Source organism: Onychomys torridus, chromosome 5, assembly GCF_903995425.1.
Source record: "Onychomys torridus chromosome 5, mOncTor1.1, whole genome shotgun sequence".
Taxonomy (NCBI): Eukaryota; Metazoa; Chordata; class Mammalia; order Rodentia; family Cricetidae; genus Onychomys; species Onychomys torridus.
This window is the reverse complement of record NC_050447.1, coordinates 114132658-114149859: the sequence shown is the minus strand read 5'-3', so window position 1 is coordinate 114149859 and position 17202 is coordinate 114132658. Positions and strand designations below refer to the sequence as shown.

The 17202-nt window shown below is 42.3% G+C and overlaps 1 protein-coding gene across 1 annotated transcript; it reads right to left on the bottom strand.

Moving 5' to 3' along the window:
* Positions 1 to 4349: 4349 nt before the first annotated feature.
* Positions 4350 to 17190, bottom strand: Pak1ip1 (PAK1 interacting protein 1). Its single transcript, XM_036189094.1, has 10 exons — positions 16875 to 17190; positions 14118 to 14280; positions 12333 to 12453; positions 12180 to 12254; positions 10652 to 10704; positions 9556 to 9701; positions 9376 to 9473; positions 5994 to 6093; positions 4958 to 5081; positions 4350 to 4839 (listed from the first exon to the last, which is right to left on the bottom strand). Exons 1-10 carry the CDS (start codon positions 16956 to 16958, stop codon positions 4643 to 4645), a joined length of 1161 nt encoding a protein of 386 aa, XP_036044987.1. The 5' UTR covers positions 16959 to 17190; the 3' UTR covers positions 4350 to 4642.
* Positions 17191 to 17202: the final 12 nt, after the last annotated feature.

Genomic DNA, 17202 nt, shown 5'->3' with positions numbered 1-17202 from the left:
CAGAGTCCCAGGCTTGGGCATCATAAGCCACAGCAGCTCTCTATTCCTTGGCTGGATGGTTCCAAAAGAAGTGCAGGGTGTGGCCTCTACGGGTGCCTTCACCACACAGGAGTGTGGGGTGTGTTTTTGTTTTGTTTTTCTCTTTATTAATGTAGCTTGAAGCTGTGGGTTAGAGTGGCCTTGTCTTATCTTTCACCCTCCCTCTGCTCTCCAAATTCCCTTCTGAACAGCATTGGCCTTAATCAGACAAACCTGTTTCTTTGTATAATCTCCCTCTCTCCCTCCCTCCCTCCCTCCCTCCTCCCTCTCTCTCTCTCTCTCTCTCTCTCTCTCTCTCTCTCTCACACACACACACACACACACACACACACTTTCTTGGGTTCAAGGCTAGCCAACTGATCTTACTCCTCCTAGGTAAAGGTCTTTCATCTTACCCTTTCTGCTGGAAATGCCCTTCTTATATTCTAAAAATTCAATCTCATCTCTTAGATTCTTATTTTATAGCAAACTATGGTATCCAAAGGAAGTTCCCCAAGCCACACAGAAGAAAGGCCACAGGCCAAATCACAGCGCAGGAAGTGGGGTTGAAGGTTTAGCTTGGTGGTAGAGTACAAGGCTCTGGGTTAGGTTCCCAGCACAAGTGGGGTTGGGGGAGGTTAGATTTGAGATGCCTAGTTTAAAATCAGTTTAAATCAAACAAGGAAAACAGGATAAATAAGCCATCAGGAGAGGATGCCAGCTTGGTAGAAAAGGAATGTTAGCCACATGTCGAAGCCACTCAGTATTTATATACTGTTACCCACCTACCCCACATCTGTCATCAGCCTTTGTGCTGTGGATAGATCTTAAGTGGAGACATTTAAACGGTGAGCCAATCTATTTCAAGAATTTCTGCCCTGGGGATACTAGGCAACATTTACTCCTCATAAGGTCTCAATTACAAGCCAAAGCTCACCCTGAGGAACCAATGAGTCTATTAAGGTTGCTTACAGAGAATGGCTAAGGGGTTACAGACAGGAGTGTGAGGGACCCGAAAGCAGTCACACTATAAGGTCTGCACCCAGCATGAATGATGGCTTCCTTATGGCTGCATAGAGCCCTGTTGCAGAATATTTATTTACACTGTAAAGATGTGTCTCTGCCTAAGGCACCTCTTGATTGGCTTAATAAAGAGTTAAATGGTCAATAGCTAGGCAGGAGAGAATAGGTAAATTTCCAGGGAGAGGAAGAGGAGGAATCTAAGTGCACAAATTTCACCAGCAGACTTGGAGCAAGTCAGACATGCTCTACTGAGGAAAGGTAAAAGCCATGTGGCAGAACACAGATTAAAAGAAGCAGATTAATTTGAGTTATAACAGCTAGTTGATGGGAGCTGGAGAAATGGCTCAGAGGTTAAGAGCATTGACTGCTCTTCCAGAGGTCCTGAGTTCAAGTCCCAGCAACCACATGGTGGCTCACAACCATCTGTAATGAGATCTGGTGCCTCTTCTAGCCTGCAGGTAGAACACTACGTACATAATAAATAAACAAAATAAAAAATAAAAATAAAAACACATGGTTTTCTTAAAAAAAAAAAAAAGAGCTAGTTGAGAAAAAGCCTAAGCTAAGGTCAAGCTTTCATAATTAATAATAAGTCTCCATGTCATTATTTGTAGGCTGGTGATCCAAGAAAGTCCAACATTGCTGCATTTGGTGCCCAAAATGGGTGAGCATGTAAATCTACTTAAGACCTGAGGAAGCTTTCTGGTGACCTCAGCCTCTCGGGTAGGCTCACTGCTCATGGCATACAGAGACACAGCTCCTTTAAAAGACTGCTGTGCAGCAGAGCACTTGAGCAGAGCTGACTTGAGCAGATAACAACACCTGCTGCATTGCAAACACAGAAACTTCTCAGAGCTAGGGCAATAAATGCAGCTCCCAGCATGAGGCTAGGCTCTCAATGAACCCAGGGGGCAGAGCCAGCTGTGCAGAGGGAGCCTAGCCATTTGAGGTTTTAAGGTTTGGCTCACACAGTCAGAGAAGGCTGCAGACTCACTAAAAGTCAGGCCCAGGCCAAAACAAAACAAAAAACACCTTTGAACAGTTAAAATATTTTTAATATGCTTGGTGCTAAAGAAAAAAGGTAATGGGTATAGACAGTCATTAAAAAATAATTTGAAAATAATAAAGTCTTTAAAGAGAGAGTGAAGTAATATAAAAATAAGACATGTAAAGATAAAAAATACAAGTGTCTGGATTGTGTATGGTGCTTTGTTGACTTTACATTTTTTTAAATGCTAATAAACAAGAACCACAGCTGCTGAGACATTGGATTATGGAAACTGCTAAATTAAACTAACCTATATATTTTAAGAATGTCTTTTTTTTTTTTTTAAAGTAAAACACCAAAAGAATTAATTTTTTTCCACTTTATGGGTATAGATATGATACACTTCCATTTGGGTTTGGGAAGGAATGTTTTTGAGTTACAAACATGCTAAGAGACCAATTTTATAGACTTGGAAGAAACCAGGCTGACCATCCCTTCATGGCAATTATGTTGAAAACTAGAAGGAAGGGCTGGAGAAGTAACTCAGAAGGAAAAAGCTTGCTGTGCAAGCAGGATGACCAGAGTTAGACCCCCAGAACCTACATGAGAAGTCAACTGTGCTGTTGGACCTCTGAAATCCCAGCAGTCCTACAGAGATGGGAGGAAGAGAAAGAAGAGCTGGCTCAGGGGCCATGTAGCCTGGAAAAACAAGAGAAACCCCAAATTGCCAAGGGAGAAAATGAGTAGATCCCTGAAAGTTGTCCTGTAGCATCAAATGTGTGCTGTGGTACACAGAAATACACACACACATGCACACACAAATAACGAAGAAAAGGTTAAATAAACATGGATGTATTTTCCTTTCGTCATAGAAACAGCCACTTAGATAAGACTTTAATTTCTTCTCTCAAATCTACTATGTATTTCTGAGGTATAAGATGCTTATTTTACATTTTCTATAATGAAATTAAATGTCATTTTCAGTGTCTGTCTGTCCTTCCAAATATGCAGTCAATAAAGGGAACTAGCAATGCATCTGAGAGATGAGTCTGATGAGTGTGTCTGCATCTCCAGAACTCAGAACTGGGTCTCATAATCACCCTGAGAATTTTGCAAATGTAGATTTTGATTCAGCAAATGGACTTACAAAGTTGACAGATGTCTTTTAAGCTACTCAAACATAAAACAGAAAATCATCTTTAGTTGACTTGAGCATGCCAGGCACTCCATATTTATGTTAATACAGATACATAAATTACCTTTAAAAGTTTTTGTATTTTAAGACAAAAAGGATCAGACACCAATGAAGGCAAGTTGCCCAGGTGATCCAGCCTCTCAGAATGCCTCTGTTGCAGTTTCCCCCCCAAAAAATCTACATCCAAAACAACATCAAAGCTGCTAAGATTGTCCAGCCACACAGACTACTCCAGCCAGGACTTCAGAGAAGCTCTACACTTTCCCATTACACAGAGACTGGACAGCAAATGGTACAGCTGGCTCTCTGAGGACCTGACCATTATCCCAATTTTCTCAGTGTCCCCTAAAGATGTCATCACCCCCAGACAACAGGAAGTCTAGAGAACATGATGCCCACATTCCCAAGAGGTGGGGTGGGTGGTTTTTATGGTCACTCAATTGTGGGTGTCTGTCATTATTTGGGAGAGTTATTTGCAAATTGTTACTGGTCATGGTCAGGCAAGGAGAAAACTAACCAAAGTAGGTTAAATTCCGGAATCTCTTTCTGAAAAGAAAAAAAGGAGATATAGAAATGGTAAAATAAAAAGGTAGATTATTGAATCTACTTTTAAACTAAAAAAAAAAAAAAAAAAAAAAAAAAGAGCAACTACTAGTCTCAAATATTTCACATTGGTATGGATTTATATACTGATACAAATTTAAGGTTATTTTTTGTTATAAGGGATTTATGTTCCTACTCTTCTTTAAGGTATTGTACCTATGCAGCTCATTAAAAATGTAAAGTTCTAGTTCTTGAAAGCTATTATTATAAACTGCTTAGGATAATTAAAAAATGTAGGTTAGCAGTCATCTATAACAATGAAACTTGTAGTCACCTTAGGTATGTTTTCAAGGTTAAACAGATATATTTTAGATAGACAGATCTACAGAATATGGCATTTAAGGTGCTTAGAAGCAGAATTCTGGAAAATCCCCTTCATCTACTTCTGGTAAAGACTTGTTGACAGGTCTGCACAAAGAAGAGGATGCTGGGTGCTGGTGGTACAAAGGCACAGCTTGCTAGCATGAAAGGCCCTGGCCTTAATTCCAAGCATTACCAAATAAATATATTAAAAACTCTGTATTATTTTAAATATAGTATTTTCAGACCTTTATTTGCTGTAAACAGTAAAAAGTATACATTACAATTACGATATACAACAATATATAAAATGCCGTCTGCCAAAAATAATTTTACTATTTAACAAAACAAAGTACCACCTAAAAGTGGTTCTTTTTTAAGCTACATGTTTTCTCCAGAAGGAGACAATCTTTTGTTTCTCACATGGGAAAATTGGGTATAATATTTGAAAAGGAGAATTTTGTCAAAGACATTCTCTTAGGGAGGGAGGAGCAGTCTGGGATTTGCCATGGGAGTTACATTTTCTTTTTTTTCTTCTTTTCCAACACGCCTGTCCTTTTCCTCTTCTTGGCAGGCACTGGGCTAGTTCCTTTTGTTGGCTCCTTGCTGTCACCAGTTAAACCAGATTTCTTTGACTTAGGTCCTGGCGTTTCTTCTTCCTGAATCATGTCACCAGATTCCTTTTTGATCTTTTTGGGTTGTTCTTTATTTACTAAAACACAAGAGGCACAAGAGAGAGCACATTAAGGGCTGCTTCTCACTCTCCAGTGAATTTAACAACTCAGGAGACAGTGGACTGCTCTTAGTCTCTGACTGACTGACTGCATTACCAGGAGAGGGCTCTGTTGCTGGAGGAAGGCTCGCTTTTTCATCTGTTGTTCTGTCAAACCACACCCCAAGACATGTCAGCCTGGCACCAGTGTTCGCCTCGCACAGCAAAGATGGGGGCTCTTTCTGAAACAGAAGGGAAAACCTTATACTTAACCTGGAGGAATTTCTGGATAACAGCTTTTCTTTTTCCATACTGAAATAATCTTAATTGAAGTTTTATTATACCATTATGTACCACAAAAGAATGTTTCAGTGAGTGCCAGAATGAGTGTACCACACTAGGTGTCACAGTATCCATGCACAGTAAGATGTTCCAGCAGCGTTTATGCGACTGCACTGATGAAACTGCCCAGTGAAGCATCTTTCATAATACAGCCCGTCAGGTGAGCCTGTATTTTCCTGAGCATGCCATAACAACACGTAGAAGTAGCTGACTGACTACCACTGTTTATAACTGATCTGACTAGGCTGTTCGCAGAGCCAATTTCTTGAAACTAGAAAATTCTAAGGACACAAACTGTGTCTTATGTAGACAAGCCACATCTGCAGAGTTGAGAATAGACAATACTAAACTAAGGCTGCAAGGAAACTGAAGAAGGGATTCAATGTCTGATTATCTGGTTCAAAATTACTGGTAGTTCCATAACTGATCTCAAGACCTTTCCAAGTGTTTTTAATGGCACTCTTTTTTTCTCTAGTATTTTTTTTAAGATAAAGACCCAACGCACAAAATAAGCAAGAGCGTTAAAAGCAAGCCACATTTCCATGATTGGAAGGGCAATAGGAGGCCTGAAAAATGATCTTATTGAGCTCAAAGCATCCAGGCAGCTCTGCGGCAACCCCAACTTTAAAACTACCAATACAGATCACAACTGGAAAAGATTTTAAAAGCTTAAGGATCTATGTGTTATGAATCTCATTAAACAAACACTGTTAAAGTAACACTTTAATACAGTAATATTATATTATCACATAATAATATAACACAGTCAAGCTTTGCATTGCAGTGTGTTGACACTGGGGTAAGACACTGACCTTGTCCTGCTTAAGCGTCCACATTTTGATGAAACCATCATTTGATGCTGTGACAAGAACATGATGGTGTGGAATTTCAAAACTGAATATGTCTTTTACCCTAGGGTGGAAACATTAATGCCAGAGATCATGTCTTCCAAAGGGTATGATATCATAAAATTACAACAGTTTCATGCTTTTTCAATGTTTGAGGTGTTTTCAAAGTTTCCAATAAGTAGTAAGCTACGATATAACAAATGCTAAATATTCCCATCGAACAGTGAGTTATTTTCAGGCCAAACTACGGGCTAAAACTGTCCATATTGTAAAGATAAACTGAAATGACAAGTACAGACACTCACGTTACCGTCTGGGTCCTAGAATCTAGGAGACAAGAATGTGCAAGGAGAAGCCTGTGAACTCAAGCAACTGCACCCCCAGAAAGGAAAGGTGCTGACTTCAGGCTCACCCAGAAGAGAAGAACACATTTCTCCAACTCCAGGGCAGCCTCCACTTCGAGTCTAAGCTGCCTTTTTGTTTCTGGATTGTGGCTATTGCCCAAGAGACCACTCACCTTCCACTGCTACTGGATAAACGTTTCAAATGGAAGTAAAAACCGTGCTATCACCAGGCCTAAAAGCTCTCCAACTATGACTTACTTTAAACACACAGAAACTTACATTGTTTACAAACTGTATGGCCGTGGCAGGCTTCTTGTTATCTACTTGCTCTATCTTGAATTAACCCGTTTCTGTTAGTCTGTAAGTTGCCACGTGGCTCATGGCTTACCTTACACCTTCCTTGTCATGGTGGCGGCTGTTTCTAAACTGTCTAGAGAAGAGTCGCTAGGAAGACGATGGACTTGGCCCCAATGAACTTGTTTCATTCTTTACATGCTCATGGGACATAAAAATGGTAACATGGCAGGCTTTCTCTGCCGCCTTCTCAGTATGCCCGCATAATCTATATAGTTTATTGTCAGCGAGTTTGGAATTTCTGACAGCCTAAGAAGAGTCCATAAGTGGGAAGTAGTTTCTAAGAGAAGACTTCAGAGATTGGACAAAACCCTGTGGAAGTTGCTTACTGCAGGGTTGTCATAGCAGGACAAGGATGCTACTTACACTCTCCTGAGATTGAAAACAGTTTGGTGGGATAGTGATGCTGATCCCAGTTCCAAAGCTACCACCTGCCCGTGAACACTGGTGTGATACTTCTTTTTCTCTTTTTGGTTGTTCAAAGTGATTTGAAGTGTTCAGCATTATGTGTTTGCATTTTATAAATAATGTAATTAGCAAAAGAATGAAACAACATAGCTTTCCTTTCTCTAGGATCTTGTGTTACTTCTGCTTAAGTATACCTTTGCTTGTTCAAATTCTGTTGTTCTTGATCTATTGTCAAATTTAAAAAAAAAGTGCAGGAGGATGTGTGGCTTAGCTAAAACATGTATGATGCTGTGCAGGCTAGTTTTATGCCCACTTGACATAAGTCATAGTCATCTGAGAAGAGGAAACCTCAATTAAGAAAATGCCTCCTTAAGATCAGGCTGTACATAAGCCTATAGAGTGTTTTCTTAATTAGTGATTGATGGGGGAGAGCCCAGGCCATTGTGGATGGGGCCATCCCTGGGCTGTGGTCCTGGGTTTTATAAGAAAGCAGTCTGAGCAAGCCATGAGGAACAGGCCTGTAGTGGGTAGCCATCCCAGCCTTGGCCTGGAAGTTCCAACCCCCATTGAGGCTTCGGTAATGGTCACGCCCACAAGGCAGGGCTGAGGGAGGAAGCAGAAAACCCAGGATGGAGAGGAGAGGCCTCTCTTGGTTCCGGGACCCTGGACGCTGGAGGCAGACCAAGCAGAGTTCTCCAGAGAACACCACCGGACTGCGCCATACCTTTGCCAGACCCTGCAACCTATCCCTTCATTTGTAAGTTACCCCACAAAATAAACCTCCCTTTTAACTACGTGGAGTAGCCTTAATATTTTCACCAATAGGGCTCATTGGGTAAAGTACCTACCAGGGAAGCCTGATGGCTGAGTTCAAGCTCCAGAATCCACATAAATGTGGAAGGAAAGACTAAACTCCACAAAGTGGTCTTCTGACCTCCAAACACACACTGAAGGTGCCCCCCACCCCATGCACACATCACAAATGCACGGCACACAATTAAACAGTGGCAATTAACCCCCGCCCCCCCCAGGAAGTGCCTGGGGGTAAAAATGGAGCACCTCAGGCTGGTGCTGAGGTGGCAAGTGCTGAGCTAGGGGTGGCTCCACAGACAGGCTCCGTTATTAACCGGCCTGTCAGCCTGTTTCCTGTGAAAGTAAACCAAACAGACTGGAAGGAAGCTCAGCCAGAGCACCCCCCCAAGTACCCACCGCCTTACTATAGTGTGAGCCGTGGCGGCACAAGCTCCCAAATGTTCTGCTCATCACTGGAAAAGAATGGTGAAGTAGCAGTCAGGAATATGTTTGAAATGACTCTCCTAAAATGACTTTACTTCCTGATGCTGTGGGAAAGCATTGCCTATACACCAACTGCAGGACTGAATGTTTACAAAGACAGGCTTCTCAAAACAACCATTCCCAGAAAGCAAGAATTAAGACTTATTGGAGACATAGAACACACCGAGTACAATGCTGTATGTTATTGCCTTTCTCAAAATTATACTAAAAATCCAAGCACATTATGCATCAGCTGGCCTGGATTTGAGAGCTCTCTTACTTAAGTGTGGAATGATCCAGGCCAAGTTAATGATCTACTTCCTCTGAGACTATCTATCCCTTCTATACACCCTGCAAGTACTTGGAGATGGAGATGGATAATGTGATTTCATTTTTCCTACTAAGGAAAATAGCAGGGAAAGGGGAAGTGGGCAAAGAGGGGAAGACAAAGGATAGAGCAGGCAGGAACAAAGCTCAATATTAACTTTTGCTTTGCTCAAATATGCTTGCTATTCGGCTCCAAGTCTAAGAGTTATTTTAAAAGTGCAAGGGTTGGAGAGATGGCTCAGAGGTTAAGAGCACTGGCTGCTCTTCCAGAGGTCCTGAGTTCAATTCCCAGCAACCACATGGTGGCTCACAACCATCTGTAATGAGATCTGGTGCCCTCTTCTGGCCAGCAGTCATACATGCTGTATACATAATAAATAAATAAATCTTAAAAAAAGAAAGTGCAAACCGACTGGCTGCTGTCACGTCACCCTCTTGCACTATGAAATCCAGGGAAATAACACTTTCCATCTTCTTAGATGCCAGGTATCATAGACATGTGGCGTGTCTGAGTAACCTTGTTATTGCTCATAACAGACACAGACAGACATACAGCAGACACACACACACAGAGATTTATGAAATGTTGCCTATTAACATTCAGTAAGACTACAGATTTCTTTAAAAAAAAAAAATACCTGTTTTCATGAGCTTTAAATTCACAGAGGCACACTAGTGAATCGCAGTCAAAAAACCTTACAACTTCTTCATCTCCAGCCACTGCAAGGACAGAGTCCTAGGAGACAGAAAATCAACACTCAGAATGTCTTCAGGAACTACGACACCTCAAAACTTCCACCCTGCTTTCTGGAACTCACTGAAAGAAACGTCACTGCCGAGATCCTCTTTCCATTTGTGATAGTGCCGCTCACGGCCGCCGTGTCCAGCTGATAGACATCCACCTTATTCAGCACAACTACTATATACTTCTCTCCACTCGGGGACCACTCCACTATGTGAGCATCTGTAAGGCAAAACCATTTTTATCTTGCTGGCCATGGTGGCCCATGCCTATAAGCTCAGCACTTAGGAGGTGGAGAAAGGAGAATTGAGGAGTTCAAGGCCAGCCTCAGCTACACAGCAATTTTGCAGCCACACTAGTATTATAAAGACTCTGTCTCAACAGCCCTACCCCATCTTATAAAGAACCTTCTTTTAAAAAGATCATAAAAACAGGAAAAATGCATTTTCCCCAAGGGAAAATGGTCTCAATCTCACAACAAATTCCTAATACATTAATTCTTAAGAAGTTAAACTGTAGACAGAGTTTAGGAATTACTGAAGGTCATAAAGATGGTGTGGCAGAACCTAGATCTAACACAAGAAGAGAAAGTAACATGAAACTCTTGTTCTCAGAGGCCATACCATCTAGCGGAAAATACACGTACACAGACCGTGTAAGCATGGGCTGGAAAATAGCTCAGCAGTCAGCAGCTCTTCCTACTTACAGAGGAGCCCGGTTCATGTCCCAGCACCCACATGGCATCTTTCCTCAAGCTTCTCTAACTCCGGGTCAGAGGACCAGACCCTCTCTTCTGGCTTCTAACACCAGGCACACACATCCACATGTCTACATGCAAGCAAATCACTCATGCACATTAAATAAAAACAAATACACCTATAAAAAAATGGAGCTGGGGAGACGGCTCAGCAGTTAAGAACATCGATTCCTCTTCTAGGAGACCTGGGCTTGATTCCCGCACCCGCATGGCAGCTCACAACTGTCTCTATGTAACCTGAGTTTCAGGGGATCGGATGTTATCTTTTGGCCTCCAAGGGCACCAAGGATTCAAGCAGTACACAGACATACATGCAGGCAAAACACTCATACACATAAAATAATCAATATGTGAAAAATGTATCTGCATATACCCACAGTCTAGCTAGTTATTATAAAATGTACAAAACACTCACTTTGTTTTATATTTTTTATGAAAGCTGATCTTCCCTCTATAAGATTCCATGTTCTGCAAAACAGGAGGTTTGTTTACAGCATGATCATGTCACTAAATGAAAAAAAAAAAATGCATCACAGGCCTCTACACAGGACAATGACACTACATACTATACATTTAAAGCACCTGCTGTTTACTTTGTAGCATGATAAATGTGTTTCTTCAAGTATGACTAAAGCTCAGCCATTTCCTGAAACTTTAAACGCCTCTGCCTCCTAAGTGCTGGGGTTAAAGGCATGAACTACCTTGCCTGGCCAATATAGATCATTTTTATACCAGTGTTATGAAATAGTTTCTACTTTCTGCTTTGCTCTTGTTCTCCTTGTAATCACAAGTAACTTAAAATGGTTGAAAACTTTGGAAAGATATGGGAACAGTAGTTTGTTATTGCTAAGTAAAAGATACATTGTTGTTGGTTGTTTTTGCTTTTGGGGGGGCACCACCCAGCTTTCAAACAAATCATACTTGGAGGCTTATTCTTATTTATAAACGCCTGGCCTTAGCTTGGCTTGTTTCTTGCCATCTTTTCTTAACTTAAAGTATCCCATCTACCTTTTGTCTCTGGGCTTTTCCTTTCTATTCCTGAATACCTCTCTTTCTTACTCTGTGGCCTGCTGTGTAGCTGGGTGTCTGGCACCTGGAGTCCTCCTCCTCCTCTGGCTACTTTTCTTTCTCCCAGATTTCTCCTTCTCTATATTCTCTCTGCCTGTCAGCACCCCTTATCCTTTCTCCTGCCTCACTATTGGTCATTCAGCTCTTTATTAGACCATCAGGTGTTTTACACAGGCAAAGTAACACAGCTTCACAGTGTAGTAGGAATCTTAAAAGGTCTTATTAATGAAATAAAACCTGAGGCCAGTTATTGGGGTGATTGCTGGAAGATCAGAGACACAGAACAAGCCACAGCTATCTCACCTTGCTAGTTCCTCAGGTGATCCTTTCTCCTCAGGATGGAAGCTTCTGAGTCCTCATCCCAATGGCTCTCAGCTGAACTGTGCTGCTCCAAAGCCTGAACGCTTAACCAACCAGATGCTTAACTAACTACATGCTTTTCTCCTCCTTTAATTCCTGGTCCTCACGCCTTATATACCTTTCTCTTTCTGCCCCCACTCCCTGGGATTAAAGGCTGGGTTTCTGGGATTAAAGGCGTGGGTCACCATGCTTAGCTGTTTCTAAAGTGGCCTTGAACTCAGAGATCCAGCTAGCTCTGCCTCCCAAGTGCTGGGATTAAAGGTGTGCACCACCACCGCCCAACTTCTGTTAGGGCTTACTCTTCCCATTTTCTAGCCACCATTTCTGGCTTTGTTCTAGTGGCTGTCTGTTCTCTGACCCCAGATATGTTTATTTCGGGGAACACACAATATTTCAGGGAACACAATACCCACCACATCACAGAGTTAAACAAATGTATCATAAATAAAAGTGACACCTTAAAATAATATTCTACAATACATTAGTAAAGATGTCCTTGGGAATGTACAGCTTACCTTAATGTCTTATCGGTACCAACAGACAGAGCCAACTTGCCAGACGGGTGGATAGAAAGGAAAGTCACATGTCCTCTAAAAGGAAACGGACAGTTAGCCCTCAGCTTGACTGGCACAGTAAGAATGCCAACAGGACCAAGTGGACTGACTCACTTGTGAGCTTTAATGGACTTCAGGCATTCCCACTTCCTGGCATCCCACACACAGATGAGCCCATCTTCTGCGCCACTGACTAAGTGCCTGCTGCCGTAGAATTTCAGGCAGGTTATGGTGCCTATGAAAAAGAAAGGCAGGCAAAAGTATATTCTCTTTGAAAACAAATTCTTTTTCTGGTTGGAAGCGCAGGAGGATGAATGCAGTCTGGAACTGGCTCTGCCTAACACATACAAGATCCATGTTCCATCCCACAAAAGCAAAGAAAGTCAGTGTCTTGGCACTACTGAATCATACCTTAAAAGTTTCAGGTGAAGGAACTTAAGTTTTTCTTTTTCTTTTTTTTTTCTTTTTTGGTTTTTCGAGACAGGGTTTCTTTGTGCCTTTCCTGGAACTCGCTTTGGAGACCAGGCTGGCCTCGAACTCACAGAGATGCGCCTGCCTCTGCCTCCCGAGTGCTGGGATTAAAGGCATGCACCACCACCGTCTGGTAAGTTTTTCTTATTAAAACTAATAGTTTTCTTTTGTTCTGGTGGCTCTAGATTAAACTCAAGAGTCTCTGTGTATGCTAAGCAGGGCCTTACCCCTGAACTATAAGAATGCAGCCTTGGGGGCTGGAGAGATGGTTCAGAGGCTAAAAAAACCACTGGTTGTTTTTCCAGAGGATTCCAGGACCCACATAGCAACTCCCAACTGTCTTTAATTCAAGTTCCAATGGATCTGACACCTTCATACAGACATATGCAGGGAAAACACCAATGCACATTTAAAAAAAAAGACTGCAGCTTTAAGTCTACGCAAATGTTCTCAGCATGGTGTGCCATGACTCTTCCTTTCTAAGTATTGAACCACCTATCCAGTTATCACCCCACCTACTCCTCAGAAAGGATCTTATCTATTGCCAACTATTTGAAACAAACAAAAAAACCCAAAAAAACTAAAAAGCAAAAAACAGGACTTATACAGGCAAGTGGGGAGAGCAGGAACCCTTGTCCATTCATCCCATCTACACTTTTAAGTCCTTTCTAACTGTTGAATGTATAACACCTTATACATTGAGATTAGTCAAAGCCTAGCTTTAGCTGACGAGCAAGACACTTGGCAAAGATGTTCAGGACTATGCTAGAAGCAACTGCCTATCATTTTAACTTAAATCCCAGAAACTAATACTCAGTGCACAGCCTCTCAAACTTGAAGGGGGAAGAAAGGGCCGTATTTTAATCTACGTTTCTCTATGGGAGAAACTCTAGCTAAGTTTTCAGTACATATTGAATTAATTCTGAGTTCTCCCCTGCCTTTACCTTTATCTTTGTTGAATGAAAACAAAAAAAAAAACGGTCTTTCCATCCCCTTGACCTGCCTGACAGTGGGCAACTCTGCACAGGCATTGGAAACTCAATTATGAGTGTACAATTACTCCTCCTTGGCCTCGGTTTCAATGGCCTTTGTTCCTCTGTATTGTATTCTGGCACACCTACAGTCTTCTGCGTTAACCATGCATAGGCTATAGGTGTATGAGCGTCAATACAGAGAAGCCCATCTACCCTGGGCGCGGGCTCTGAGGTTTCAAGTGCTTAAACCAGGCCCAGTGTCTCTCTCTTCCTGCTGCCCGCCAGTCCAGATGTGCAACTCTCACCACCCGTCTAGGACCATGCTTTTTGCCATGAACACTGAACTAAACCTCTGAACTATAAGGTAGCTCCAAACAAACGCTTTCTTGTGTATAAGTTGCCATGGTGATGGCGTCTCTTGACAGCAGTAGAACAGTCACTGAGACACACTCACCACTATGGTGCACCAGAGCCCCGTGCTCTATCTTTTTTTTCATGTCATAAATGTGGATTGTTTCATCTTTGCTCCCCGTGACTACAAAGCGAGCGTTCGCCGCCACTGCTGACAAGGAGGCGGTATGGGCATGGTGAGTGAAGTCAGCCACAGGAGTCCATGTCTAAGAAAGAATGCAACACGGTTAACACCACAGTCACATCACAGCTCTCTGAAATCATAGTTCCACGATCCATAAACTCAACCAGTGGATCCTGTAAATGGGGAAAACTAGGTAATAAGACACAGATGAAAGCAAAAAAGGACTGGAGACTTATATAGAGGCTTCCATATCAGTAATTCATTCAAATGTTCAACTTTTTATGCGGGTTATTTTCAGTAATAACTGCCTACTCTCTTTCATCTATATCTATGTAACTATTCCATTATATATGCTTGGTACCACTATGGGTAGTAGAAATGACAATGAACAGAGGGGTCTGTATTCAAATACAACTTTCACTCCAAGTAAAGAAATACAGAACAAATTACTGTGATGTTACACAAAGATAAAAATAGGATAAATGTGATTGATGGGTACTAAGTACAGGACACATGTGCACACACAGTATTCTTCAAACTGAAGGAGCTATGTGGAAAAGCGTTATTAGCCAAGGATGAGAGAAGAAAATCAACAACAACAAACCCAGCAAAGTTCTTTGCATATGCCTAAGCTGAATCACTACCCATCAAGTCCCAAAGGATCAAAGCAACAGTCAGTCCTTCAATCAGTCAGGAGCAACAGGCCTCCTTCGAGACACAGTGGACCTGGGCAGCATGTGGCTTTCTTTCTTCTTTTTTAAACTTCTCCCTATGTAGCCCAGGCTAGTCTTGAAGTCACTATGTAACTCAGGCAAATTTTATCCCTTTTTTTTCTTTTTCTTTTCTTGAGACAGGGTCTCACTGTGTAGTTACGGCTGTCATGGAACTCATTATGTAGACCAGACTTGTCCTGGGACTCACAGACACAGAGATCTGCCAGCCTCTGCCTCCAGAGTACTGGGATTAAAGGCATTCGCCACCACAGCTGGCTTAAACTTTAAAACTCTTGTTTGTTTGTTTTTTCCGAGATAGGGTTTCTCAGTGTAGCTTTGCGCCTTTCCTGGAACTCTCTTTGGAGACCAGGCTGGCCTCGAACTCACAGAGATCTATCTGCCTGCCTCTGCCTCCCGAGTGCAGGGATTAAAGGTGTGCGCCACCAACGCCAAACTTTAAATTCTTAATTCTCCTGCCTCAGCCTTCTGAGTACAGACATGAGCCACCTGACTCAACCACACTACAGCTTTATGTCAAACTATTACATGTTTATCCAAATGACATAAATAATATTGGTTACCTTGGTTACTGGCTAGATTTAGAAGCAGTGCCTGGTAATGTTAAAAATGTGAGCCTGGGAAACACTTGGTGGGCCCTGACATGTTGCATTTGTAAACTGTGGCCTTAAGCAGCCAGTCTCTTGCCCTCTGAGAAATCTCCCAATTGCTCATCTGTAAAATGAGAATGGCTTTATCTGTCTCAGGGTAGCTGTGCATCTGGAAAAAGTATCCTACAAAGAAAAGACCCTAAGGAAGTACTCAACAAAACAGATGTGTTTGCAATGAGTGGAACTGTTCCAGAAGTAATCATTTTGGAGTATTAGGAGATCCCATTTCTAGTCCTGTATATGGCCCTGTTTTCTGTTTGACTACCACGCTGGCAATTACCTGTGTTTTCTTATTTCCATCCCTGATAAAAATAAACTTCCTTCTGTGCTATGCACCATGTATTTCTCTCTCTTACTCACCAGCCCTTCGATCAGGAAGGTTAACAGAGCAGGAACCATATCTCTGGTGCCTTTTCACCCTGCCTCCCTATCCACAGTAAATTCACAATAAATAGTGAATTTGTATTACTTTCTTGATCCCAAGCCAGCTGTAATATTTTGTTAATCAGGGCAGAAATTCACTGTAAATTTATTTTTACATTCGACCTTGAAGCTAAAGTAACTGTCAGCTTAAATGTACCCCTCACTTTTGTGTGTTAAAAATGCCAGCTTTTTCATGCCCTGAGAATGCTTAAGTTTTTTCCCTCTTAATTAACACATAATGACTGCATATATTTATGGGGTACACTGTGATATTTCAATAAATTCATAGAGATCAGATCCGAAAAATGACTTATCTATCCCCTCAATCATGTGTCATGTCTTTGAGTTGACAACATCCAAAATATTCTCTAGTAACTACTTTAAACTATACAATTGACTTTTAACAGGTATAGTTAGTTACTAGGCAAAAAAAAAAAAAAAAAAAAAAAAAGTCATTCCTCCTATCCAACTGCATTTCTGCCAGTATTAGCTATCCTCTCCGTCACCTCCCTACCCTGGCCCCAAACTCTGACAACCATTCATCTACTTACCACACCGAGATCAACTTTTTCGTTTCCGTCTACAGACATTTTTATCTACTACAACAAGTAGATATGATCTCATTCTGAAGAAGCCTTTACTCTGTCAAGAGCAGTGTCTTTCTACACAGACTTTGAACTCACTATCCTCCTGCCTCAATCTGAGAGCTGGGAAAACCGGCACAAGCTTGTCGGTTTTGCACGCAAGTCCTCCATCAATTATCCATCAAGACCCAGCAGTGTCTGCCTAGAACGCCGCAGTGTCTGCCAGGGAGGGAACCAGCCCGCCCCTCCCCGTCCGCCCCCCGCAGTCCCGGGATCGCCGCGCCTCACCTCCCGGTCGCCACTCGTCGCGGGCTCGCGGTGCACTGTGAATCCAAAGAGCACCTGCTCGTAGCTGCCAGCGACCAGCTCCATTCAGCAACACACGTGCCTAGCAAAAGAGGCCGGCGTGCAAAGCCAGTGGAAGTGGAGGCGGACTCTCTAGGCTTCGGCGCGCAAATTATACGTCATCACTCGGGGGCCCCTTTTAGGCGCCTGCATCTGTAGCAACTGAGTACACCCTCGAAGGTCACGTGGTCCTTCTCCGTGGAGCTTGCGGAATGAAGTTGCAGGAAGAGGGTCTCAAAACAGAGGGGGAAAAAAATGTTGTGGCAAGCAG